The following is a 25,632-nucleotide window of genomic DNA, read 5'->3' as shown; positions in this document are numbered from 1 at the left end:
TTGCTTGTCAGAATATATATGGAAAAATGATGAACCTAGTGAAGAGGGAGCTTGACATCAATTAAATTTAGCTATCTGCTTTGTGTTTCTTCTTCCTGATACGCTGTCTCCAGTATAGCTTTTCCAAACTTCCTGTGGTTTTTCCATTATTGTCCTTACAAGTTTTACAAGATAGAGATGAGCTGTTTGAAACTACTGTTCCAGGAAAAGAAGAATAGAATTTTGCATTACATCTGCTTTGTCTTCCATTTTCATCTCTGCCATTAACTATTTTGTAGACTTTAGAAACTTCTTCCAGAAAGCCTCTAAGGCCTAGTATCTTCTCTTGCTCAAATATGTTTAAATAAGATAATAGCAATTTAAATAAGCTAATAATGCCTTATGTCTGGAGTAGGGGATTGGAAGTCTTTGCTGCTGAAGCTTTACTCTGTGTGATCAGCTGGTGATGATGTTTGAACCAGAAGCTCCCCTCTGTTTCTATCATTTTTTTCTCTTACTGTCCACTAGAAACAGAAATTATTTATGTCCATCTAGCAAGTTTGAAGTTTATCTACAAGCATGGCTGGCTGCACTCAGATGCTGAGTTCCTAAGAGGTTACTTGGGTGATATTAGAAGATGTTTTATCCTGCAGAACATCTTGATAAACTGGACCTGCTTGTTGAGAAGTGCAGCCATGAGCTGTACAAGAAAACCTGTATGCCCTGGAAAGTACTGATACTGGAAATAAATATTAGAAGTAAAATTTTCCATAGTCAAACTTAAGTCTCTGCCTGCTTGTAAATCACAGGTTACAAAGAATGCCCATACAGTGCTTGGCACTGGAGGAAAGATGCTGATTTTGTGTTTCACTGTGTGTGTGCATGTACACATCACTATTCTGAGTTCAAAGTTGAAGTGCTGTCCTTTAACACCGGTGCTCCTTTATTCCCGTGTTGATTCTGCTACCGAGGCCGAGCTGTGTACTTGCAGCAGTGTTGTAGTGGGATGGAGTTATCCCACTTGTGAGTTAGCAGCAGGCAGAAGTGCAGGGAGTTGTTTACAGGAGCCCTGGTTGTGCCTTTCTGTGGGAGCATTCAGGCAGCAAGGCTGCACAGTCTGTTTGGCACAGTAGCCGCTCTGGGCTGGCCCCGTGCCCTCCTGCTGTTCGGCAGGGCAGGGGCTGTGCCAGATCCCGCCTTGTGCCTGAGCAGAGCCTGCCTGCAAATCTGCTTGTAGTTAGCCTGGGGCCTTTTGGCAGCACTCTACAGCCCATTGATTTAGTTGCAATCCTTTTTCCTTAATATTTTCCATCTGGCCAACAATGACCTATAACGACAGACACAAAACAGAGTTTGAGTTATGAGCAGCATAATTGTGCAAATGCTTCCCAGTGTCACTCTAGAACCTGCACTGATGGCACTGCAGGGGTTTGTTCCACGGTGCTGTGCAGAAGGACAAGCCCTGGAGCTCTCGAGTTCCAGCTCTGTCCCACAGGAATCTGCATTCCAGCTGAACTCTGAGTGTGTTCCATTCTCTTTGCCCTGAGCTGGGGGTGCAGCTCCTGCAGCCTCAGCTGCCTCCCACTCCCCTGCTCACCCTGCCAGGGCCAGAGCTCCTCAGGGGCCCTGGGCCAGTGGGAGACAGGGGCCCTGGGGCAGGCAGGGCCAGAACACGAGCATGGAGACACTGCAGGACATGCAGCAGCAGGTTTGGAGCCTTGCACTGCCAGGGATGCTCTGAACTCCCACCTGCAGCCGTGCTCTCCACAGGGAGCTGCTTCCAGAGCTGGGCTGCTTGTTCTGGACAAGCAGAACTCTTGTTTCCATTACAGTGATCCCCAGCACTTCAGTGTCTTTAAAGTCTGGATGCTTGAAGCAAATCTGTGAACTTACCTGTGCAGTTCCACACATTCCAGCAGTCCTGTAAGCTTCTCCTCTTCCCTGTACATTGCCAATCCAGGGAATATTAACCTAACTGACTTTTAGTGAATGTGAAGAACAGTGAAGCTGTGTCATAGAAAGTTTATTGCAGATTTTGTTGAAGCTTTAATCTTGACTGCAAGTTGAAAAACTTTTGTAAAATATCAATGAGAGGGATCACAACAAAAATGGCAAGTGTTAGTAATGTATCACTGCTGGTGGATACAGCTGATAGCACTGCACTCAGTCCAGCTACTTCACTGCTCTTGCCTTCTGATCAGAAACCAATTTTACTTTATTAATTAGGCCTTCGTGCCTTCTTTTGTTGCTGAATAACTGTAACAGAAGTAATTAAATTGTGTCACTTTTTATTACCCTTGCCCTGGCTGACTGGCTTGGAAACTTCGTCTGAGAGCTAATACAAACTGAATTAGTGCATCACCTTGGGGAAAACCCCCTCCCTGGCATCAAAAAGGCAGGCAGGAAGTAGTTAAAGTACAGGATGGATAGATGCTCTCTTCCACAAATGGATCACTTTTGGGTTGCTGTCTGAAGGCTTACAAATGCATCTGTCAGGAGTGAGAGCATCCTGTCCCTGCTGACAGATGTGTACAACATTCCCAAAGAGATTACATGGCAACTTCCTCCTTCAAAACTGGAGCTGTGGCAGAGCCCTCGGGTTATGCAGAGGTAATTGGAGACACTGGGGCTGCTCCAGAGGTGGAACTGCCACTGTGAGAAAAGCTGCTTGAGTAACTTGTGCATATTGTTGCAATAGGAGCTGTGATCCAGGCGCTGTAATCAGGCAGAGAGGCTTTGTGTGGCTTCCTGGAGGCAGAGTTCCCTGGGCTGTGCAGGGAGCCCAAATAAAACCCCTCATTTGTAACCCTGGCTGTTCAGGAACATGCCTGATAAAGGACAGATCTTCCTCCACACTGAGCAAGCATTACCTGCACCAAGTGTCCTCCGTGTGTTTTAGAATTTATTAATGTTAAAATGATTGTGGGCAGTTTCCTGGTTTAATCATTTGCTTAAGCTGATGGGTTGGACAAGAAGTTGCATAAATAAAAATTGGGCTTGCTCACCAGGTAACAGGCCAGAAAGACTTTTCTGTTAATTAATGTGGCATTCATTTTCAGGAATTCTGTGGATAGGTTCATCAGTGACATTTCTGCAGGTGAAGATCAAGTACTATCATTTTGTGTGCTTATTTTTGCATCTGAGTGTTTGCTGTGAATCCTAAACCGTAGGACATGGTGGTCATAAACAATTTGCACTCAAATATCAGACTCTGACTTGATCTTTGTAGCCTTCCTATTGACATCTTGCTCTGCAAGTGCTTGTTTGCTGCAGGGAGGGTGATTTTTACATGCCTAGCCCAGTTCCTTGCATTCTCAAATTATCAGTTGCAAGTACTACAGTGCCAACATAATCATGAATTTTTCACTTGGCTCTTTCAGCTCTGCTTGGGTTTGAGTTTAACTTTTATGACTTCCTACCAACTTTGCTTATTATTAGGAGCTGTGTGTACTCCCTCTGAGCATGTGAATATTTCTTCACTGTGATGGAGCTCCCTCCCTGTGAAGGGAGCTGTAAAACCTCTTGCTTCACTTCACTTTGTTTCTTGCCAGTAGGGACCCCAGGTGGTTTGGGGAATGCAGAAGAGAGGTACAAGTGATTGATTTCTCCTCTGTTAATGAAATATCCTCATTCCCTACCCCAATGTTCTCTGTAGCTAATTTGCCAAAATGCAGAGATTCACCATGGTGTCCAGAACTCACACACAGGTATCACAAATGCTCACCTGATCTCAGCTGTGACTTTTCCACAGGTGGCAGCTCCCTTCAGCAGCTGAGCACAGCTGGCTCTGTGCAGTGGGGCTCCTGAGCTCAGAGCTGTGTGAAATCTTTCTGTGCTAGGCAAAGCAACACAGAGTCCCCAGGCAGGTGTCAAGGAGAGGCACTTTATTGCAAAACCCAGCCTTTTAAAGCAGTCAGGCCTTTATCAATTACACAGTTTTAAATCATATCAAGCATAATTCAACCAACCACCATTGACCACAATGTAATGGTTATATAACTCGTTTTTCTGCCTCTGATTCAGCTGACTCACTTTCCCATAGTCCTCTTCCACTTAGCTGAAGTAAGGCCTGAGCTATGATTTTACAAGGGTAACAAGGCCCTGATTTTATAAGGTGTTACCTCTATGCAACATTTTTCTTCAGGAATTTATCTGTGTTACAGATGGTGCCACAAACTCTGTCCCCAGAGTGGCTTTGGAGCTCACTGCAGCACGTGCCAGAGCACAGAGCCTGGTGGCTGGGAGGGAGCACTTCTGATTTATAATAAAAGTTCATAATGCTACTGAAATTTCAGCTGAAACTTAGTACTAGAGGGCATAGCTTGACAAGCACATATGATTGGAGTCAGTAATGAAAAGGAGCTGTTCCTCTGGTCAAGGAAAAAGGGTTAATTTGCATTGGGATGAAAAGACTGTTCAGGATCTACTATTTCAACCTGTGATAGACTTAACAGCAGGCTTTGATCCCCAAATGAAATGTGATGGATTTCAACTGATGCCAGATGTCTCAAACCTAGTGGGATCTCTGATTGTCTGCCACATCTAGAATTCTCTCTTCCAGCACTTTCATGTGTGCTTTTAAACGTGGTTTGAGAAGAGAGATTCCTTGACAAGCTAAGCCTTTGGAATCCTCTCTCTGTATTGTCACTTTGGTGGGGATCTTGAGGCTCTCATGCTGTCTGGTGCATCCTGCTTTTTAAAATCAAATTTCGTGTACCAAACTGCTCTAACTCCTTCATAACCATTTGTTTTAAAGTCCAGATAATTTAGAGAGGCCTGGAGGTGGCTGTGGGTGCTGCACAGTGCCACACACTCATGCTGAACTCTGAATTCCTTCTGTTTACAGAAATCCCCCAGTGAGGCTGCCCTGGACTCTTTTCTCCCCCCAAGGTTTTAGAGTGACACACAGAGCCCAGGGGAGGGTGGCAGCTTTGTCCCACTCAGGCTGCAGTTCCCTTGCCATGTCCCAGTCAGATGGCAGTGCAGGAACAGAAGGAATGGGCATCTCCAGTGCCCTGGCACAGCTTAGCTTGGCTAAAATGTACAATTGTTACATCAGAAATCTCTGCTGCAGTTCTCTGGCTCTGTGTTGTTCTGGGGGCTTTCAGCTGCCTTGAGCTCCTTTGTGAGCTGCAGCTCCAGGGCTTGGGAGCTCTTTGGGAAAAGCTGGGCTCAGTGCTGGCATGGCTGGAGCTGCTCAGACATGGTCACACTGCAGGAAAACAGGAATGTTTTAATTGACTTTTATTGTTAATACACAATGGCAAGTCCACAAATAAGCACTTGCTGTTAACAATTCTTATTAAGACACTCCATAAGATGAGATCCAGTTCTGTGGGGTTTACTACTTCTAAAACATGTACATGAGTCATGATTAAGCTGCATAACTTTAAACTGAATCATGAAATGATCACTTATGGGCAATAATCAAAGGGAAGTTTATTACAAATTTGGGGAAATGCAGGAAGAAAAGAAATCCTGTGGGAGCAAGGAGAGGCAGGGGTGCAGCTGGCCTTGTGCACTGCAGGGGGACTTGCAGTGGGACATGTCTGACAACAAACAAACAAACAAACAAACAAATAAATAAATAAACAAATAAATAAAAAGCTGATGTTCAAAGGAGGCCGCTGGCTGCTCCCAGGAAGGTGAGGCTGCATCTCATCCACATGCACAGGGGTTGCTATGGAGATTTGGGGTGTCTGTGCTTGAGCTCCTGAGTGTGAGGAGGTGTCAATAAACTGAGTCTGGAGCAGGGAATAACGAGGCACTGAGGTCCATGAGGTGCAGGGAAGACACTGGAACACAGAAACAGCTGAACTGAGAATTTAGCCCATGGAAATTCCCAAATGAGCCTAGAGATGCCTTGGTCTTTCAAATGCATTTTGTAGAGGTTCTGGAAACACTGGGTGATGGAAGGAAAAGAAGGTGGGAAAAGAATGTGATAGTGTATTCCTGCAAGGAAAATAATAGCATGGGGAGAGTCATCCCTCTTGAGCAGAGAAATGGGGTTAGTTTTAAAAATCTGGAGTTTAATGCCAGTTAACTTCACCTTAACTGTTAAAAAATAAAGTGAGATTGAGAAATAATTAAAAAGGGAAATTAATACTTTTAATGAAGGGAAGGAAAAGGTGTTTTGATAATGTGTTTTTGCTATTTAAAATCATGTTTGTGTAGAATCCAGGAGAGCATCATGACTTGGCAAACATAACTTAGTTCATCATTAGAACCATTACTAATCTAAAATAGAATGTGATTCCATGACTAGCAATAATGCTGGCTGGGGGAAGAGTCATTAGTTGCCAGGTACAGGAGGATGGAAAGAAGCAATATTGGGTTGAAGTTTAAATTGCAGAGTTTTATCTTTAAATGCAAGAAGTCCTAAGGTAGCAAGTCACCAAGAGACTGGAGTAATTGTTGATGTGCTTTCCATCCTTGCATTTTTCCAAACACAGTGGTGGGATTATCCACAAAGATCCTTCTGAGTTCCTGCTGAGGATCTGTCGTTTGTCCTGCAGGAGCTGACAGGCACTGTGAGTGAGAAAATGTGTTCTGCTTCACCAGGAGCCTTCACTTGTTCATGCATTCAAATGAAAAATGGCTGTAGTAGTAGTAATAATAATAATAATAATAATAATAATAATAATAATAAACAACTCCATCTCCTTTTTTCCATTTGCTGAGTCCTCCTTGGGATTTTCAGCTCTGTCCTGACTGTGCTGGGGTTCTGCTCTTGGTCACAGTGATGGTGAGGAGGGGACACAGGGGCACAGGTCACTCCTGTTGCAGGGTCACCCTGCTGGGCTCCATGGTGACATCACTGCCACAGCCAAGACCTGGGCACAAGGGGAGGAATTATTAATTGTTATTTGTTCTGCAGAGTCCATGAACTGAGGCACTGGGTGTTTTAGTGGCACATGCAGGAGCAGTGCTGGCAAAAAGATGCATTTGGCCTGAATTTCCTCTTCTTACACTTTTGTCAGTGAAGTTAGTGATGATGTGTCTCATAATAACTGAGGTCATGATTTTGTGTTGTGTTCTAGGTCACTGTAGATTATTGTACTGAGCAAAAAGGTCAAGATTTGGGAACTCCATGAAACCAATCCTGGCTAATACAGACAGATTTTGTAAGCCTGTCACCACAGAGAAGTGTGCCCATCTGCAAAATGGAAATGACTGTTCTGTTTTGCAAGGGAGATGGCAGTTGGTTGTGCTGTTATCAAAATATATATAGTATGTGTTATAAATAAATACGTGTTAAAAATTCCACTTCTGATCTGTGTGAATGGAAGGAGTAAAAGTTATGTGTGCTTGCAACTCAGTCTAGGAGGAGATGCTGCATGGTGTGTGTTGATGTCAGACTGGTTACTGAGGCACACTGATCTCAGCTGGGCTGTACCTGAGTGCAGCTCAGCCTGTGCACAGCCCAGGAGCTGCTCTGCTGCTGAGGGATTGTGAGCCAAGGTGGGACTGGACAGCTCCAGAGGAAAGCAAAGGTGCCACAGGTGCCTTCCCCAGTGCCTGGTCATGGTGTGAGCACCAGGGAATGGAATGGTGCAGCTGGCAATGGTAAACATTACTTTTATAAACAGTTGCTATGGTAATGGGCAAATCTTCATAAATCATTTGAAAAGGTCCCCCTTGCCCCTGGGGTTTGCTGCACTGGAACATGGAGAGGCTTTGCTGACAAGGTTCCCAAACCCTGGGGTGCTCCCTGGGTTTGATGAGTTCAGCATGCACAGGTTGGGCATCCTGTCACTGCATCCTCCTTCTGGTTGTCTGTTACAAACAACACTGGAAATCTCTCCTTTTTCACACTGCCTTCACTGGAGATTTACCTTTCTAACAGTAAGCAAAAAGCTAAAGAAGAACTGAAATTTCAGCTTGCCCCTTTATTTTTGTTTGGTCTGGAGGCCGAGGTGGTTCCTGCAGATGGAGCCTTTGAAGTGCAGCCCTGCTGCTGCTGGGCTGTGCTGGCTGTGCTGGGGAGGGGCTGCCCTGCTCCGGGGCTCTGGGCAATCTCACTGCAGAGAGCTTCCCTTCCTTTGCTTAACCTCTGACCTGTGAAAACAAGAGTTAATCAAAAGTTCTGAGGTAGCTAAGAGGAAGGGGAAGTGTTTGGTTACAAATTAAATATGAGCAAGTCATAAGCCATAAATCTTCAGTAGTGCTACCAGTTGTGCTACTTCAGGTCCACACGGTACAGAAAATTTTGGGTTATAAACTCAACCTGTGTTTCTTTGGAGGGGTGTTTAAAGGCTGCCTTGAGAATTTGCTTTCTATAAGAAAAAAAAATCTACATTTTTTTTTCCTTTCTCCTTTTGGTAGACATCTAGAAACGAATTCAGATGACTGTGTTTCTTGGGGGATTTTTTAGATTTTTTTTCAACTTTAACTGGTCACAGTTTGGTCTATTAAAAGCAGAACTGTTTTATTCTTGAGTAGTCAACACGTGGAATAAATGATGGAGTAAGAGTATTGAAGATGGCAGGATAAATTAGCTTTCTAATGTATCCAGAAATTTTGGGTTTGAGAGAGGTCCTGAATTGTGCAGTGGCAATGGAGGAGGGTGAAAACTGAAGTGAGATAAGTGAGATTTTCTGCATAATTTGCACAATTTTATGGTGGGTTTGTCTTTGTCTTGCCCCTCTCTTTAGCAAGAGCCACCCAGATCCCCATGTGTTGTGGGGGGATGAGTTCTGCCTCAAACAACAGCTCATTTCATTGCACATGGTGACACTGTCCTCAAAATGGGAAGTTATTCTCAAAACAGAAAAAGAAGCAGTTATGATGAGGTGTAACCCATCATTTGGAAAACAAGGAGGAGTGACTGTGGAAAAAAGGACAATAGGTTCATCAGAGGATCCTGGGGAAGAGAAGGGAAAGGCAGGGAGTCACAAGGGATGCAGGAGTGGGGCTGTGCCTGTTTCTGGGGGTTTCTGCTGTTCTGACACTCTGTGAATATGAGACACACTTGGGCCAGTCCCTGAGCCATTAGGTAGAAATTTTAATGGTGCCTCCGTGGAAGCAGCTTTGCTTTCCCACTGCCAGGGAGCTTTCTGCCTTCCTGCTTTTCTGTCTGCTCAAACTCTTTTGATAGATGCCTTGCACGGATTTGTTTACCAGGTTCTTAATCTCTACTTAGCAGATATGTTTGCAGAGGATTTCTTGTTACTCTTGTAATGGCTTTTAACTCCCCTGAAGTTTATTTAACTAAACAGAAAGAAAGAAACTTATCTTCTACCTAATCCTTCTGGATTGTTTACAATATAATGTCAAACTTAAATGCTGTTTAAAGTGGTAATTGTCTGTCTCTCTGCTCTATTGGAATACACACTTTGTAAAGATGTTTAGAGCGTATTAATTTAAACGATAATGCTGTCATATTACATGAAAAGTTAAGTTGCTTATCAGTATATTTTGATAAGCTACTTACATTTTACAGTAGCATTTGCAGGCTTCAAACAAACGCTAATGATGGAGTGCCAGTCACTTTGTCTGTCTCATAGAGAGCTTCTCACCTCATTTATCACCAGGGCTGCACAGCCAGGGACCACAGGGCACTCCATTCCTTACAGCTGTCAGGATGTAGTCATATTTTATAAAAACTTTAAATCCTGTCTAACTATGTCAAAATAGAATCCATTTGCTTCAGAAAGCAGCTGTGATTAAAGAGCATCAGGGAGTGCATCTCTGACTGGCTTTGCATTCACCACAGCCCAGGGAAATTCCTCACTGGTGTTGGGAAAGGGATCGGAATCCACAACTGTGGAAAACTGTGAAAACAGGGCACAGAGTCCTGCCAGAGCTGCAGGGAAAAGGAACATCCTCACTCTCTTACTTTGTGGAATGGAGATGTAAAGTCAGTGAAAAAGATGGGATTTTTCTGCACATTTTCCTTTTGATTTTGTTTCTTCTCTTTTGGGAGTTGAGTGCATGTACTGAAGATGAAGTTTCTGTTTGACTGAAGCAAGGCTAAATACAGTGATGAAATGAGATTTTAAAACAATTAAAAACTGAGATGCTTATTATTCAATTTTAAAAGTTCACTTGTACTAGGATTCAAAACCAAAATAATGGGCTTTTCTTTTTTTCTTTTTTTTATTTTTCAGTTACCTCCCATGGTTTGAAGTCTTTTATAAACTGCTCAATGTCTTGGCAGATTATTCAGCAAAAGGACAGGTATTATTCTAAAATACTGACCCTCCTTTTCCCATCCCAATATCAAATGAGTGAGGGTGAGAGGATGGAAGAAGCTGTTTGAAGAAATGCTTCTCTCAGAGATGACCGTGGGAATTATTAATCTGTGTGATGCAGTGATACAGAAGATCATACTCAACTTGGCAAATGCCTCTGAAAAATAAATAGACATTTAATTTTCATTTTGGAAAAGACAGAGGGCAAGACTGTGGCTGTGGGTCTGACCCAAGTCCATGCTGTCCTTCCTGACTCCCTGAGCTGTGTGCAGCACAGTTCTGTCATTCTGAGCTCTGCACTGCCCAGTCCCATCAGCCTCTGCCAGGGATCTGATCCAAGTTTGTCATGGGCAGTAAAAGCAGAACTGATCTTACAAATGCAAAGTGTTTGCCCACCCCTCTGGCCTACCCTGCCCTTCTGCCTTGGAGTTTACCTGGTGACAGCAGTGCCTGCTCAGTGTTCCTGGTTCATTCTCCTTCTCATTGCAGGATACTCAGAGGAGTGAGCTCCTAGAAACATTTCATAAACTTACCATCCCTGAGCCAGGAACCTCTGTTCATCTTGGAGTGGTAAGTGTGGGGGGGAGATGTAAACTGAGGTGTTTAATATTCATTCCATGTCATAGTAGAGGAATGTCAAAAGTAATCCTCTCTCCTGGAGCTTGTGCAGGTGTTGTTTTCCTGTGAGGAGCTCTGAAATTCCCCTTTCCACAACTGGGGCCCTCTGCTCCCCTGTCCCTAACCTCAGATGGTTTTGAAATGCAGTTGGTTGGGGGAAGGCTGTGTGTATTCCCCTGGGAATGTCTCACCATATCCTCAGTGACCTGGGGGAGGTCAGGAGCACCCAGGGACATTTATTGCCCACACTTCTGCACAGCTCCTAGCCCTGGGAGTTTGAAGGGGAAGCAGGCACTAACCTGACACAGCAGCATTAACTGCTCATCACATTTTCTGGTTCCTTCTCCTCTTCCTTCCCCCTGCCTCAAAAATCCTCACACACACAAAAAAAAAATTATTTCATTTTTATATTTTGTGAGAAAATTAAGCAAAGCACACTGACAGTATAGATGTGGGATTTTATTGATAGGATTGTATTTTTAATTTAATCTTTTGGAGTTTTTGTCTTCATTTTTGCAGCACAGCCTTGTGCTCCTTGCTGCTGCTGCCAGCTGAGAGTTCACGTGGACCCTCCTGGGAAGTGTCCCTTGCATTTCCTCTGCTCTTCCTAAAGCACTTTCTGGCAAGAAGCAGCTCATGGCCCTTACTGCCCCCGAGGCTGGCAGTGCCCAGGGAGCAGCTGTGTGTCCCTGCTGCTCCCAGCTGGCCCTGGACACGTCCCCAGCCCCTCAGGGATCCCTCCTGAGGAGCAGCATTTCTGCTCAGGGGATGAGCTGTCTCCCAAGGCCAGGGCAGTGGGGGTACTCCACCTTTTTCATACCAGTGGTTCCAAGGAATGCTGTCTGTCTCAGACATTTCATGGGCGATGGAGCAGGAAAGGATAGAAAGAAGCAGCCCAGGGACCGTGTCTTGCTGATTTTCTTCTGTTTCTGAGCCCATTGCGGGGTCGGGGCGAGGCTGTTCTGTGTGACAGAGCTCTGAGTGCTGCTCCTCTGCCCTGGCATTGCACCTTTGCAACCAAACCAAACCAGTGATGCATCAGAAACAACACTTGTGTTTCTCATTTAGTGTCTCCCTGCCTGCTGTTTCAGGTTCCAGCCTGATCAGGAAGCACTGAGATGGCTGAGATTTGTGTGCAAGAGAATTGTGCCAGTTGTGGAGCTATGCCAGGGATGGAAAAGCCTTTAAGGCTTCAACCAGTAATTAATAAGTAGCCCTAAGACAAATTGTGAAAATATTAAAAATTATATGTATTGTATACAAGTCACATTCTCTCCTTTCCAAACCCGAGGATCATGCGAGAAATCCGTGCTCAGATTGGGAGCTGGAGTGACCAGGGCTCCTGGAATGCAGACAGTTAAACACACTGAACAATAGAATGGATTATGAAAATATGAGAGCAATGTGGTCATTCAAAATGTGCTTTTAGGGTGTATAAAAGTGACCTAGAGCTTTTCAGTGTTTCTGAGGTAAGCAGGCCCTGAAGCTCAGGAAGCATTTCCCAGTGCAGGTTCCCCTTGGCTGCAGTGAACCTCTCTGGTGCTGTGAGGCACAGGAGGCTCTGCCTGCTGCTGCTCCCTGGAGTCCATCCTGCCCTGGGCTGGGGAAGGACAGCTTGAGTTACAGCCTGCCTTGGAGTTTCCTTGGCATTGTCACAGCCCCTGGGAGTCTGTCTGTGGCAGCAGCTCTGAAGAACAAAAACATGGACTAGAACTTTCCAGGAGCATTTGATACTTTCTGTCCTCCTGCATTTCCTATTGCCCCTGTGATCTGGGAACCCAGCCTGTGGAATCCTGGACAGATTCAGGCTGGTAGTTGGTAACAAATGTTCTGTCATTTTTGCTTAGCTGAGCAACTGCTGTTACTGCTGATACCAATACCCAGCAATACATTTAGATTGCTTTTGACGTTATTGAAATAATTGATATTTGCTTTTTTTGTAGCACTCTTACTTTACTGTGCCTGACACCAGAGAGCTTCCCAGTATACCTGAAAATGTGAGTATTTGGGAGGACCCTGCACTTTATTGTTTCCATTTAGTGTCAGCAGCTGCATGACAAATATTGCTGTGTTTGGGATCGGGGTTATTCTGTAAACTGCTGAGCGTTCAGGAACTGACAATCTTCATGTGTCATTAAAAGCTGAACTGAATGAAGGACAAGGTACTGATGGACAGATTGATGTGGGTAAAGCAGCAGCTCTGCTAATCCTTCACTCTGGAAGAATGACCTGAGAGAGCAGGGGGAGCACTCTGCTTGCTGCATGGCTCCTGAGAATGCCAGGCACACCTGGGCTCTTCAGAGCCACTTTTTGGGAGACTTGTTAAGCCTCGTGCAGTCGTGTGTGTTCCAGCCTGGCTCAGCTTTCCAGCCAGATGATAAGTCTGTGGGGAGACAATGCTGGCATTTGCTTCTCTTAAATACTCTTTAATGTGCTCCTGCTCTGTCTCAGTCAAACTCCTGTGCCTGACATCTCAGTTTTCTTTCCTGAGCATTTTGCGGTCGGTCTCAGCATCACATTCTCCAGTTGATGGCATGAAAGAAAAAAGGGAATCATCAAGACATTCCATCTCATTTGTGGGTGATTTGTATAGCAGATAGCATTTGGGGCTTTTTGTTTGCCTTTCAAAATACTGTTGCTGGTTTTTCTGCGTTGCAGACTCTTCATACTGACACATATGCTGACAGGAAGTTTAATAGATGAGCTCCTTCTTCTGAGGTGCTTTATTTTTATACAAATATGATATGCTGGGTGTAATTCAGGAATCAGTTCCTGAGTCTAAACCAGCCATCAAATCTTGTCCTAATTCATAGAATCATAAAATCCCAGAATGATTTGGTTGGAAGGGACCTTAAAGCCCATCCAGTGCCACCCCCTGCCATGGCAGTGACAGCCTCCACTGTCCCACCATCCCTGTGTGATTTCTTGGGAGGTTTTTATCTGTCTGTTGAAGGAGCTTTCCTGTGGAAGGGGAACATATTAGGAAATAATACAAGGAGATTAAATGGGCACAAATCAATTGATCTGATTTATTAAAAATTCCACATATCTTACCAGGAATTGCATTTAAAACCCATATTAGCAAAAGTTTTAGTGGTGCCAAACTTGGAAGTTGGATGTGAAGTTGGATAATGAATGGAGAGCTGCAGAGAGCTCTGTTTGGGGTGTTAACAAACCTCTTGGAATTACCTGACTTTGTGTCAGATCCATGTGTTTAATGAGTCACAGAACCATTCAGCATGGGCACATGTAGCAGCAACTCAGATGTGTAAATGCAGAGTGACTTCAGAAATAAGTGGGCTTGGTTGCAGGAAATACAGTGCAGGGCTGAAGTTCCTGGTACTGGCTGTTGTGTTTCAGTAGTAGCAGGTAAGTGAACAGGCTGAAATGAGGGCGTTTTCCTGGGGATGATGTCCTGTGTATGTTTGTGTCACTCAGTCCATCCCCCTCTTCAGATGAAGGTGGAATAGAAGTGGGTGATTTTTATTCTCAGTGTGTGTTTATTGATATTGGAGAGCAAACGATTGATCTGGGAATGAACTTTCAAAGGAGTGTGAGGGAGTTTTGTAGCACTCACGGTGAATTTTGAGAGGAGTGGGGTTACCTGTTCTGAAAATCCCCCTTTTTACTGCCTCAAGAAAGATTTAAATCCTAGGAAGCAAAATATATAACAATTACCCTGCAAACTGGAACGCTTTCATTTGTATTTATTTAACTCATTCATGGTTTTGTCACTTACGAGACATGTCTTTCAAAATACATGTGTAAGTCCCAATTTCAGCTTCAGAGCTGACAGCTTTCTTATAAATACAACTTCGAGGGAACACGTGAATCTCCTCAGTACCAATACATTTCCATGCAGCCCACATGGTTCCCAGGTGTCCTTGGCAAATCTCAGAGAGCAGACAAGACTGAAACCTTAGAAATCTTTCCATCTGAAGGTACATTTGTGTGTCATGTCATCACAATAAACTCGATGAAAGAACAATTGCAGATCAAGTCCCCACATCTATTTTTCTCTTGCAGTGGGGGCTGTTGCCTCCCAAGCAGATCTGTGTGGAGCAGGGCAGCATCCTCAGGCTGGCTGCAGGGATTGTGTGCTGCTTTTGCTGTGCCCCTGAGTTGGGTGGCATCAAAGGGAGTTCAGGGCTCCTTAAAAATTCTTTTAATTCCCACTATTAGCAGGAATTGTGTCGTCACGCGCTGTGTTTTGGCGTGGTGGAAGGGTGGGTGAGAGGGGGAAGAAGAGCTGTAGAGAAGACAGCTTATGTTTAGACAAAAATATCATGTTAATCAGCACAGATGGGATGAGAAATACAGAAAAAGTACATGATAGTTTAATAGGTTTTTGGCAAAATGTGTTGGCTTTTTTTTTTCTCCTTTGACTGTACCTGTCTGTGGCTGCAGCTCTGCTGTAACAAAGACCTGAATGATTGTTTTATTTTACATGCTTGAAGCCAACCATAATGAGCTCAGTTCTTATCCCTCTACATACTGGTACCAGAGTCTCCCAAATACAATGCTTAATTTTCCTTCAGTTCTTTGTGTTTGGATGGCAAGCTGGGGAACATATTTTTGCACAGTATGAAGCATCTTGGCAGACTTCTCAGGCCAAGTATCTTGGATCTGTCAAAAGTGCTAATAGGCTTTGTTGAGCTTCTTTAAGTTTCTAAATCATATTTGCTTTTTGCTTTTCTGCACTTTTTTATTTAAGGATGATTAAGATTGCACTTGAATTCATGACTAATCTAATTTTGCTCTCACATGTGCTTTTTGTATAAGGCTGTCTTTATCCTATAGCAACCCTTTCATGTCTGTAAGAAGCTATTTGGAAACAAATTCCCTAATTCAGCATTTTTAGGTATTACCTTTTCCTCCACCTCTCCCTTTTTCTTTAATTTCTATGTTTTAAGAAGTGAAGTGCTCAGAGAGAGAATTCCCTTCCTCCTGCCCCAGCCTCTCCAGGGAAGTGCTTCTGTGTCCCACCCAGGGATGTCCAAAGTGAGGGGTTCAGTTCAGACAGCTGGGTTTGTGTGTGTGAAATGCCCAGGTGTGTTCCCAATAGTCAGAACTGGTTTAGCACAGGCTGAGCTCACAACTGAGCTCTCTGAGAGCTGCTTTTAGTTTTGGCATGTGTGTTTTTGGTACTTTATCAGGCAGCTTTGAAGTCTCTGTAAAAGTGACAGAACATTGTTTTTCTCAGAGAAGTGTCTTGCATTCAAAAAGCTGTGTGTGAAACATCATCACTTTTATTACTCCAAGATCCAGCTCCCCAAAACTTTGTGGAGGGACACTGCAGTTAGAAAGGCCTCTGCCATAAGATGAAATCCTGCTTGCTTTTGTTAAGCCACGTACTGGATGTAGCACAATAGAAGGATGAAATCACTTTGGTTTGGGGTTTTTTGTTTGGTTTTTTGGTTGTTTTTTTATTAGGATACTTGGTTTTGTAATATCATGAGTCAAAAATGATTTTTCTTTCTCCCCAGAGAAATCTGACAGAGTATTTTGTAGCAGTTGATGTCAACAACATGCTGCATCTCTATGCCAGTATGCTGTACGAGCGCCGCATCCTCATTTGCTGTAGTAAGCTGAGCACTGTAAGTAAAATGCACAACAGTTCCTTCTATTTGCAGTAATTAATTTTTTAAAATTGCAATAATATGTAGGAAATTAACTGACCTCCAGGTCCATCTTTCAACCTCAGTTATGCAACCCTAGCTCAGTTCTGTGCCTTATGTGAGGATTTTGTGCAACTTCTGTTGGCCCCCAATGTTCAAAAGAATTTTTTGGATTCAGGGAGTTTTGTGGCTGTTTGGTTCACAAATGTTCAAAGCCTTGTGCCACAGTGAAGTCCTTAGTTCAGAATTTACTTGACAGGAAAAAAAAAAAGATAAATGGCACTGTCAAATGGATGTTCCAGTGACCTCTTCTGGATGGGCCAGAGGAGTGGGGTAAAGTACATTGACAATTCACAGTTTTGCACTTGTGTTTGATAAGGTTTACTCTTAATGCTCCTTAGGCTCCATCAAGTGTCTGAGAGATGAAAGCTGCTGAATATTCTACTCTCTTCTAAAAATGGCTGGAGATCAAAACAAGCACAGGGCTCGATTCAGTTCAAAGTTTTGTGTTATGCATTTCAAGGTTTAGCAGTCAATAAGATTGTGATTTTTCTTTATGAAAGCAAATGCTCAGTGGTCATCGTGTTTGCTCTGTAAATGGCTATTGATTGCTTTCCTTTGTGAGTGCTGAAGATGGTTTAACTAATTTTGGTTTCTAGTGCTGTGGGCTGAGCACTGGAGCAGTCCTGGCTGAAGTACAGCTGCCATTTCATTTCCTGGGGCTGTAACTGGGTCTGGCTGTTCCACCAGACCTGCTTGGTGCTTGAGATTCAAAGTGCTCATGGCCCTGGGAGTGCTCTGCAAGGCTGGAGGGATGTCCACAAACCCTTGTAAGGATGCTCTGTCAGCACAGGGCAGAGAAATGAGAGGAGTGAGACCCCAGACTTAGTCCCAGAATAACAATTACAATATCATTTTGGAAGGTAAGTGAAAGGAGAATTACAATAGCCTCTGGCATCTAATAACAATTATTAATAATGTTTACAATCAATCCCACATTTAACTGAAAGCATTTAAGTACTATTAGGTTTAATACCATAGAAAACTTGTAAAATCTTAACTTCTCTATCTACCACATGTTCTATGTCCTCACTACTAAAATAAGGAAAATTCCATCCCAGTCTGGTAATGGAATAAAATGAAGGAGAGGTGTTTATTTCAGCAACCTAGAGAATGAAAAGCACAGTAAATGATCAGAGAGGAGGGAAAAAGAGAAGGGCTGCCCAAAGCATTTCAGAGGTTGTGTGGTTGGTTGGTTTAATCTCTCCCTTTGTGACAGAGCCTGGGAAGAGGAATTACTTACCTGTCACTGTGCCTTCCTTAATGAGCCAGTTCACAAGTGGGGCTGGGTTTTTTTCCTCTCTTTCTGCTATTTCTCTTCCTTTTGCCTCTGTCCAAGATAAAAGCATGTCTGGTTCCTGGGAGGGAGGGGTATTCATACTGTGTGTTCCTAGCTTACAAGTTTCTCTACAAACTGCTGGCAGATTGGAGTGACAGTGCAAGGCAGGTTTGAGGAGCTGGGCCCGAGCCAGCGGTTGCCGCTCGCCGTTCCAGCCCAGGAACATTCTCTGCTCTCAGCCTGTGCTTGGCAGTGCCAAGACCTTGTCCCTGGAAAGGAACCAAACCCCATTCCCTGAGTGCAGCCAGCCTGGGGGGCTGCTCAGGGGCTGCTGCCTTTGTTTGCAGCTTTTAGCTTTTCAACACAAAAGTGGAAGGGACCTGGTTGCAGTTCATTCCTGTTAGCCTGGGGAGACACACTTCAGACTTAGGGCTTGAATTTAATACCAGGTGAGGGAGAGAAAACAAAACCACCCTGGGTAGAAAGTCTTTCATAGTGGAATGTATTCTGTGCTACAATACATGACCTCAAATTCAAATTTTGATTTTAAATATCCTTATATCCTTAGGCTGAATAAGATTTAGAGGTAACTGAACAAAGCTGTGTTTGTTAGCTATTTATAAACCATGTGTACTGAACCTATGGAGAAATTATAGCTGTTTGCTTTGATTTTGTTCTTCTTCTCTACAAACAGAAATGCAGATAATTTCTCAAAATGTTGAAACAGTTATTCCTGTTAAATTTCATTACATGTTCTGTGATCTAACTCCTCAACAAGAGCCAGATATGAACCAAAATGATAAATCCCCTGTGCCTGGCAGAAGCTCACCTGCTGGTGGGAGCATGCTGCTGCAGAAGTGAAACCAGAGCTCTCCTTGCATCCAGAATTCTCTTTTCCTTCAGGACTTGCTGCCCAGCCACCCCAGGGTGTTTCCTGGCTGGAGCAGGGCAGCAGCATGCTGGCTCTCACTGTGAGGTGTCTTATGAAGCTCTGAAATGACCTAAACTTGGGGATTTCAGGATTTCTGTCTGGCTCCATCGTACTGAAGTGGATTTCTTTGCTTGATTTTTCTGTGCTTTTTGGAGTTTTAGCACAAAGCAAAGAATGCCACAGCACAGGGAGCTCTGACACAACCTCTGGTTCCCTGGCTGGGGTCTGATGGGCCTCAGGGCTCTGAGGGTGAGGAATTAGAACAGCATAGGAACAGTTTGATACCCCGCCTGTGCTAGAATTAATGTTGTGATTTGTCTTTGCTTAGTTTGATCTCAGACACCTTCAGGCCACACAGGGCCCTCAGTCCCTTAGGGTTTGTCTCCTCAGGATTTGTCAGCAGTGCTGTCCCTCCTTCCCCCTGCCCAGAAGCATTAAATGTTCAGTTTCCTCCTGCCTTCTGAGAGCTGGGAGCATTTGTTGAGAGTTGTGTTCAGAACTTCTCTCCCAAGTGAAGCTCAGTGCAGTGCTTGTGCTGGGTGTCCCTGGAGATGAAAGGACACTGAACTGGGAGCCTGGGTGTGGCTGTGACTCCTCCCTGCCACCTCTGAGTCTGCCTTGGATGTGTCTGTGGGAGTGCTTGGATTTATTTGTGAATTTTATTGCCCCAAGTGCTCATATCCTTTTCTTACAGTATTTCACCTATAGCTTTTGCTGAGATTGGCTTATTGAGCATTACCACCTACTCTATATTAATATCCTTGGTGAATGTGACAAATATCCTGCTTATCTTCTTTTCCAAGTTAATAATTATTATTTGAAATAGAATTGAGAGCAGTAATTTCCTCTGTGAGGATTCTCCCCACGGCTTCACTGGCACTTGCCTTTGCTATTTCAGTCACTGTTGCACCAAAACTCTTCTGCACGAGTTTTTAACAATATAACTGAGCAATCAGTGGATCACATGATTAGGTGAAGGGCAATTAGATAAAATTCCCTTTTAAATCATCAAGTTAATCACTGAGTTTAGTGTACTGTGTTTTTAAGAAATGCATTCCATTATTTTTTCAATTGCTGTTAAAATTTCAAATCAGTTTTATGATATTTAATGGATGGTAATTTCCAGGTTTGGAAGATTGGCCATTACTATTTCTTCATTCCCTGTTTTTGTTCCCATGTTTCTGTTGCTTTGTACAGTGCTGGGTGTTCTTTGCAGGCTGGGTTTGTTGAGTGAATCACGTTCCCAGCTGTTCACAAAGGCAGCGGATGGCACCACTGCTGCTCCCCCAGGACCTTTGCTTTTGCCAGCAGTGCTGTGTATTTTCTAATAAAGCATTGATAGGAAAGCAGAATTGATTCTTTACTCTCTTGCCTCCAAGTTTATCATCTGAAGCTTGGGCTTTGTGTCATTTATGCTGTGGTTTGTGTTTTTCAGTTAACTGCCTGTATCCATGGGTCTGCAGCCATGCTCTACCCGATGTTCTGGCAGCACGTTTACATCCCTGTCCTGCCCCCACATCTCCTGGACTACTGCTGGTAAGGCCAATTCTGTGTGCATGATCTGTGTGAGTGGCTGTCCCACAGCACTGGGCACATGTCCTGGGCTGAGTCTGAAGCCCTTTCCTGGTGCAGCTGCTCCTGGGGATCCAGCTGGATAAAACCAGCAGTGAGCAAAGGCCTGGAAGCCAAATTGTGCAGCTTTAAAGGAAGTTTGCTCCTGTGCAGCTGACTTAAATGTTGTGTGTGCCTGTGAGGGGGAGCAGGAATCTAAAGATTATCTCCTGTGGAAATGAGCCTTCCTTGGCTCCCTGCACAGGAAGGGCAGCTCCCAGTCATTTGCAGTGCCAGCAGGTGCCTTTCCCTGGATAATGGGCTTCTCACGTGTAATTAACACTTGGAGAGGCTGCCCAGCTCCCCTCAGGTACCTGCTGCTCCAGGGCTCAGCACAGCCTTTGCCTTCAGAGATCACTTATTCATGGACTCCTGACAAAGGCAGGGACAGGGGCCTGCCCCAGGGTGAAAGAGCAAACCCTGGGCAGGAGAGAAAGGCAGAGTCACTGAGCATCTCTGAGGGGATTCTTTTGTGCCAGCCCTGGCCATGGCAGGAGGGAGCCAGGCTGTGTGCAAAGAATGATTTCAAAATGTACAACTGCTAGGCAGCTCACAAATGCAACAACTGATTTCCTTACCCAGCCAGGAACTTTAATTGGAAAGGTAGCTACACACTCTGTCATTGTTTGAGTGAGTCAATTTAGCAACAATTTATGTGCCATAAAATATTTCCCAAAATAGAGTCCACCATCTATTTTGTAACTGTGTGAACTTGGAGATGCCATTTTTGCCTGGGAGGACTGAGCAATCAGCTCCCTGCTCCGTGCTTTAAGGCAGTAGTTCTGCTTCCTGGTCTGCCTCTAAAGGGAAATGACCTGAGATTATTTAAAATACAAGAGTTCCATTTCATTTTAATTATTGCCTGGCTATTTCTTTTGCAAATATGACATAAGGATTTTAGAGAGCTGAAATAGGAACACAACTTGAAGCAATGAGAATTCTTCAGTTCTTGTGAATACAGAATATCTTGTTCATTCAGTTGGCTGTGCTCATTTAGTGACTGTGCTGTGATGTTCAGAATCTTCTCCTGCTCTTTTGAAACTCTCAGAAGAATGGATAGGTGGAGGTGGAGCTGGAGTCCTCCTGCTGCTGGGAAACAAAGATTCCTGCCCAGGAGCTCTGGGTGGGCCCTGCCATGGAGCCTGGCACCCCTGGGCACTCACTAAACCCTTTTGGAGCTGCTCTCTGGTGTCAGGGCTGGGCCTTCTCTGCATCCCTCCAGTTTATGCAGTCAGGTTTCTAATTTGCATCAATTACCCCAATAAATTTTGGGTGGAATTCTGTTGCATTTCAATGAGGAATCTGAAATCAGGAGATTGCCCTGCAGAGGAAGTGCCAGTGGTGGGACAGGCACCCCTTAAGTCAGTGTTTGGAGAGCAGGACATGGATGTGGTGAATGTGCTCTCATCCATTTTCCTGCAACACTGAAGCAAAATGGTGAAATCCCTGTGTAGCCATAAATAGGAACCTTTTGGAGATCCTTGGGCTTTTACATTACTTTCCTGGTGAATTGCAGTATTTTTTAAGGCTGGGCTTTTTTCACTTAAGAAGAAATGTCCCTCTATTTCACCTGCTTCTCTTCCAATTAGTAGTTGCCCACCTCTTGGGAGCATAATTAAGAGGTCTCTAGTTTGCCTAAGGAAACGAATTAAAGAAATTGTAAAAATGCAACTGTAATAAATAGGCAATATATAGCCATTATATCCCCAAAATCCATATTCATGCTTATGCATTGCTACTTTAATGATTTGATATTTACCTATATAACTCATTTGATTATAAATAAGGCTGATTGCCTTGGGAGCCAGCATGGCACAAGAGGAGTAATGACCCCTCTCTTTGTTCCAAAAGGCTCACGCAGGCACTTTGTTTGAGCAGTAAATACATGTGGTAGAAACTGATACTTCTTAATTTTGCACTTAATGGCTATTGGCTGCCAGCAAACAACTTTGAGTAATTAGTAGTTGTGGCTGTAAGAAGCCCCAGGACTGATGAAGTGTCGAGCAGTGGGGAAGGCCTGCTCTGAAGGGCAGTCTTTAATCTGCCAGGGCTCCCAGAAGGATTAAAGGTTGTGCTGAGTGTTTCTGCCCTTTATACAAGGGATGTGTCTTGCTGAACTTCACTTGGAAGTCTTGCAAGTACAAATCTACCCTGATAAAACATTAAAAACTGCTGGAGTGCTCCAGGTCTCAGGAGCTGAATGGCAGTGAGGAAGGGCTGTGTGAGTGTGCCCTGGTGGGGAGGGGGGACACACCACATTCCCCTGCACAGGATGCTAAAGGTCCACTTAAATAATGGCCTATGATTAACTCATGGTCAAGAGAAATGGTGATAAAAGCAATTTATGAAGCCTGACATGAACTTTGGGCATTTGCTTCTAGGTGTGTTTCCTATTCAGTCATATTGATGAGTGATGATGGAAGTATAGAATCTCTCTGGTAGATTTTATAGGAAATATTTATGCTCTTTACCAGAATTACATTTTATTGAGGTTATTTATGCAGTCCCTGTAATTATTTTATGTGCTGTATTGCCATTATATGTAATGTTTGTCACTTCAGAATTGAAAAGATGCACATCCAAAGCTGATCCGTGTATCTTAAGCTATATATTTTTTCCTGCAGTTGGAGATGTTAATAAATAGCTGGTTTTCAGGAATACTGCACTCTTCCTGCTTCCTTTCATTACATTAGCCAAGGTTGCACTAGATGAGACATTTGCAGGCTAAGACTTCCTGCCGTGGGCCCGGCTCTGGAGGGTGGGATTGAAGCTGGGCCGGTGCTGGAAGTCCTTAATTGGAACCACATTGGTGCTGGTGGCACCAGAGGGGCTGGGGCAGCCAGGGCCAGAGCTGAGCTTCATTCCCTCAGTACAAAATTCCTGCTGCTCTCCTGCTCCTGGGCTCTGGCTGTGGAGCTGAAGAGATGGCATTTGTCACAAACCAGCCGTGTCTGTGACAAAGCCGAGCCCTGGTGTGTCCTGGGGACAGCCAGCCCTCCTGCAGGGACTGGGGGACTGCTCCAGGTGCCACCCCTGGGATCCCCAGGATGCAGAACATTTGGGATAGTTCTGTGCTGCAGCAGCCCCTCTGGGCTCTCTCCTGAGGGGCTCTGGGGTGCACTCATGGCAGTGATGTGGGACAGGACACTGGAGTGTTCTGCCAGTGAGCTGGGAAGGGCTTGTGGAAGTTCTGTGTGTTTAATGTCTCAGAAAGGAAAAAATTGATTCAAATGGAATATCTACTGCAGGGGCTGTTTTCACTTCAGCAGAGCATCCTACAGAGTGGCAGTTTGAGGGGGTGTATTAATAAACAACATAAATATTAATATGCTTATCAGTAAATATATTTTAAGGTGTTTCTCAGGAAAAGGAGAAGCAGGGATTTTTGCTGGCCTGGTGTCTCAGGAGCTTTTTCAGCACTGTACTGCTCTTACTGAGCAGTAGGCACCAGCTTAGAGCAGCAATATGGGAGATATTTTAATCCAAGGCAGTACAGTGACATTTCTCTCATTTTTTTCATCTGAAATTGAAAATGAGCTCTTTGAGCTTCTGTATCCAAAGCGAGCTGAGGCTCTATTTTAGAAGTTGTGTCTGTCTGTGTGCGCTGCGTTTCGCAGGCAGGATGTGCCATATTTGCAATTAGCAGCTCTGGCAGCCTCGCTGATGGCTCTGATGGCTCGGGGGAGGCTGTGAGCAGCCAGCTCCGGAGATCCTGGGCACGGGAGAGCTCCAGCAGCCCAGCTCCCCTCGGGGCTGACAGCAGGGCCTGCTCAGGTGTGCTCACATGGGGAAGGGCTGCAGAAAATCCCTGTCCCCTTCCGCACTGCTCTGCTGGGCCAACAAAGGTGTCACACCCCTGGCCAGCCTAAAACCTGGCCTAAGAGCCTCTGGGCTGTTTAAGTTTTGTGTCCTGGGGCAATATTAGTATCAGCAGATGTCCCAGGAACCCTGGAGTTTATCAGGATCTTCAAAAGTATTTTTTAAGTTTTCTTTTACAAATGGAAATATGTCAAGATTTGTACTTAAAAGTAAATTACTTAAAAATGTGTTTGGACTCGTTCAAGGGTGATGTGTTTACATTAAATTAACCACAACAACAACCACTTCGACAGTTTTTGAAAGAATACTCTTGGAAAAGTCTGAGTATGTTTTTAAAATTGCAGTAACACATTTTGTTTGGTTTTCTAACAAAAGACCCCAGTGCTAGGGAAAGGTTTAATAGCTGTCCTTGGGTAACTGCCTAAACTCAGCCACTTAGAAATTCTGATACCAAGAAAAAGTGAAGTCTTACAGGAGTGGGAGGCTATTTCATACTGAAAACTGTCTTTCAAATATGGACTAATACTTTGTTCACATGTGATTTGTTTGTATATATGTATCTATTATTTTTAAAGCAGGATCTAATCCAGTATGCCAGTGTTTTCCTGTAGCTAATTTTACAAGTCATGTGTGTTATTGAGTGTTACAAGGATGTAAAGCTGTGTTTCTTTTCCTCCCTGCAGTGCCCCCATGCCCTACCTCATTGGAATACACTTAAGTCTGATGGAGGTAAGTCTCCATTTCTGAAATTATTAGAGGCAGATTCTGCAAGCAATTACACATTCATTCATATGCTTAAAAATGAACTAATGCTGTTGATTTGGGAGTGCTGGGGGGTTGAGTGAGCTGTTCATGATAACACTGACTCCTCAGGAGCTGCTCTGCTCCCTGCTCTCCCTGGGCACAATTCCCGGCGGTGACAAGCTCACGTCGTGTCCCCTCCCCGCCCCGGGGCCTCGTTTAATCAGTTCAGTGCCTTGCTTGGACTCAGGCACAAAGGCAGAGTCGATATTAAACCACAATGTTGACAGTTACAGTCCTCTTTTAGGCTTTTGCAGACAGATTGTAATTTTTTTAATGTTGAAAAGATCTGAAAAGAAGGAACTTGCAGTTAATGTTAACACAAAGCTGGCAGAGCACCAGCCCTCACAGAAAGCTTCTCCTATAAACAATTCCCAGTAATTCATGTGACTTTTTTTTAAAAACTCTAAAAGTGGAAATAGCACATTTGCTTTTGCTTCCAGTACTGGTGAAACAGTGGATGACTTTCCTCAAAAGTATCTGGGGGCCAACAGAAGATTCAGGTGCCAGTGAAATGCTGATCCTTGCTGAGTGCCCTGGCCAGGGAGGGCTGGGCTGGGAAGGGCTCCTGCCCTGGGAGCCCCTGGGGCAGGGCTGCAGCTGGCACTGCTGGTACCCTGCCTCTGATGGACCTGTGGCCCAGGTTCAGATCTGGGGCTGGAGATGGAGTGTGTCTGTTCAGGGTACAGAGCAGTGCAGAGAACTGGGGTTTCCCTCACATCG

The 25,632-nt window shown here is 44.4% G+C and overlaps 1 protein-coding gene across 2 annotated transcripts in view; it reads left to right on the top strand.

The window, feature by feature from the left end:
- DENND1A (DENN domain containing 1A) overlaps positions 1 to 25,632 on the top strand; it is a 150,095-nt gene that overhangs the window by 55,158 nt on the left and 69,305 nt on the right. For both annotated transcript variants that reach the window (XM_033077211.2, XM_033077212.2), the window contains exons 6-11: positions 10,089 to 10,158; positions 10,662 to 10,742; positions 12,734 to 12,787; positions 16,277 to 16,387; positions 20,114 to 20,214; positions 24,792 to 24,837. In XM_033077211.2, the coding sequence (XP_032933102.1) occupies positions 10,089 to 10,158; positions 10,662 to 10,742; positions 12,734 to 12,787; positions 16,277 to 16,387; positions 20,114 to 20,214; positions 24,792 to 24,837 (463 nt within the window). The remainder of the gene's footprint in view (positions 1 to 10,088; positions 10,159 to 10,661; positions 10,743 to 12,733; positions 12,788 to 16,276; positions 16,388 to 20,113; positions 20,215 to 24,791; positions 24,838 to 25,632) is intronic.

Source organism: Catharus ustulatus, chromosome 21 (genome assembly GCF_009819885.2).
Source record: "Catharus ustulatus isolate bCatUst1 chromosome 21, bCatUst1.pri.v2, whole genome shotgun sequence".
Taxonomy (NCBI): Eukaryota; Metazoa; Chordata; class Aves; order Passeriformes; family Turdidae; genus Catharus; species Catharus ustulatus.
Note: the sequence above shows the minus strand (reverse complement) of the source record. Positions and strands in the feature narration are given on the sequence as shown.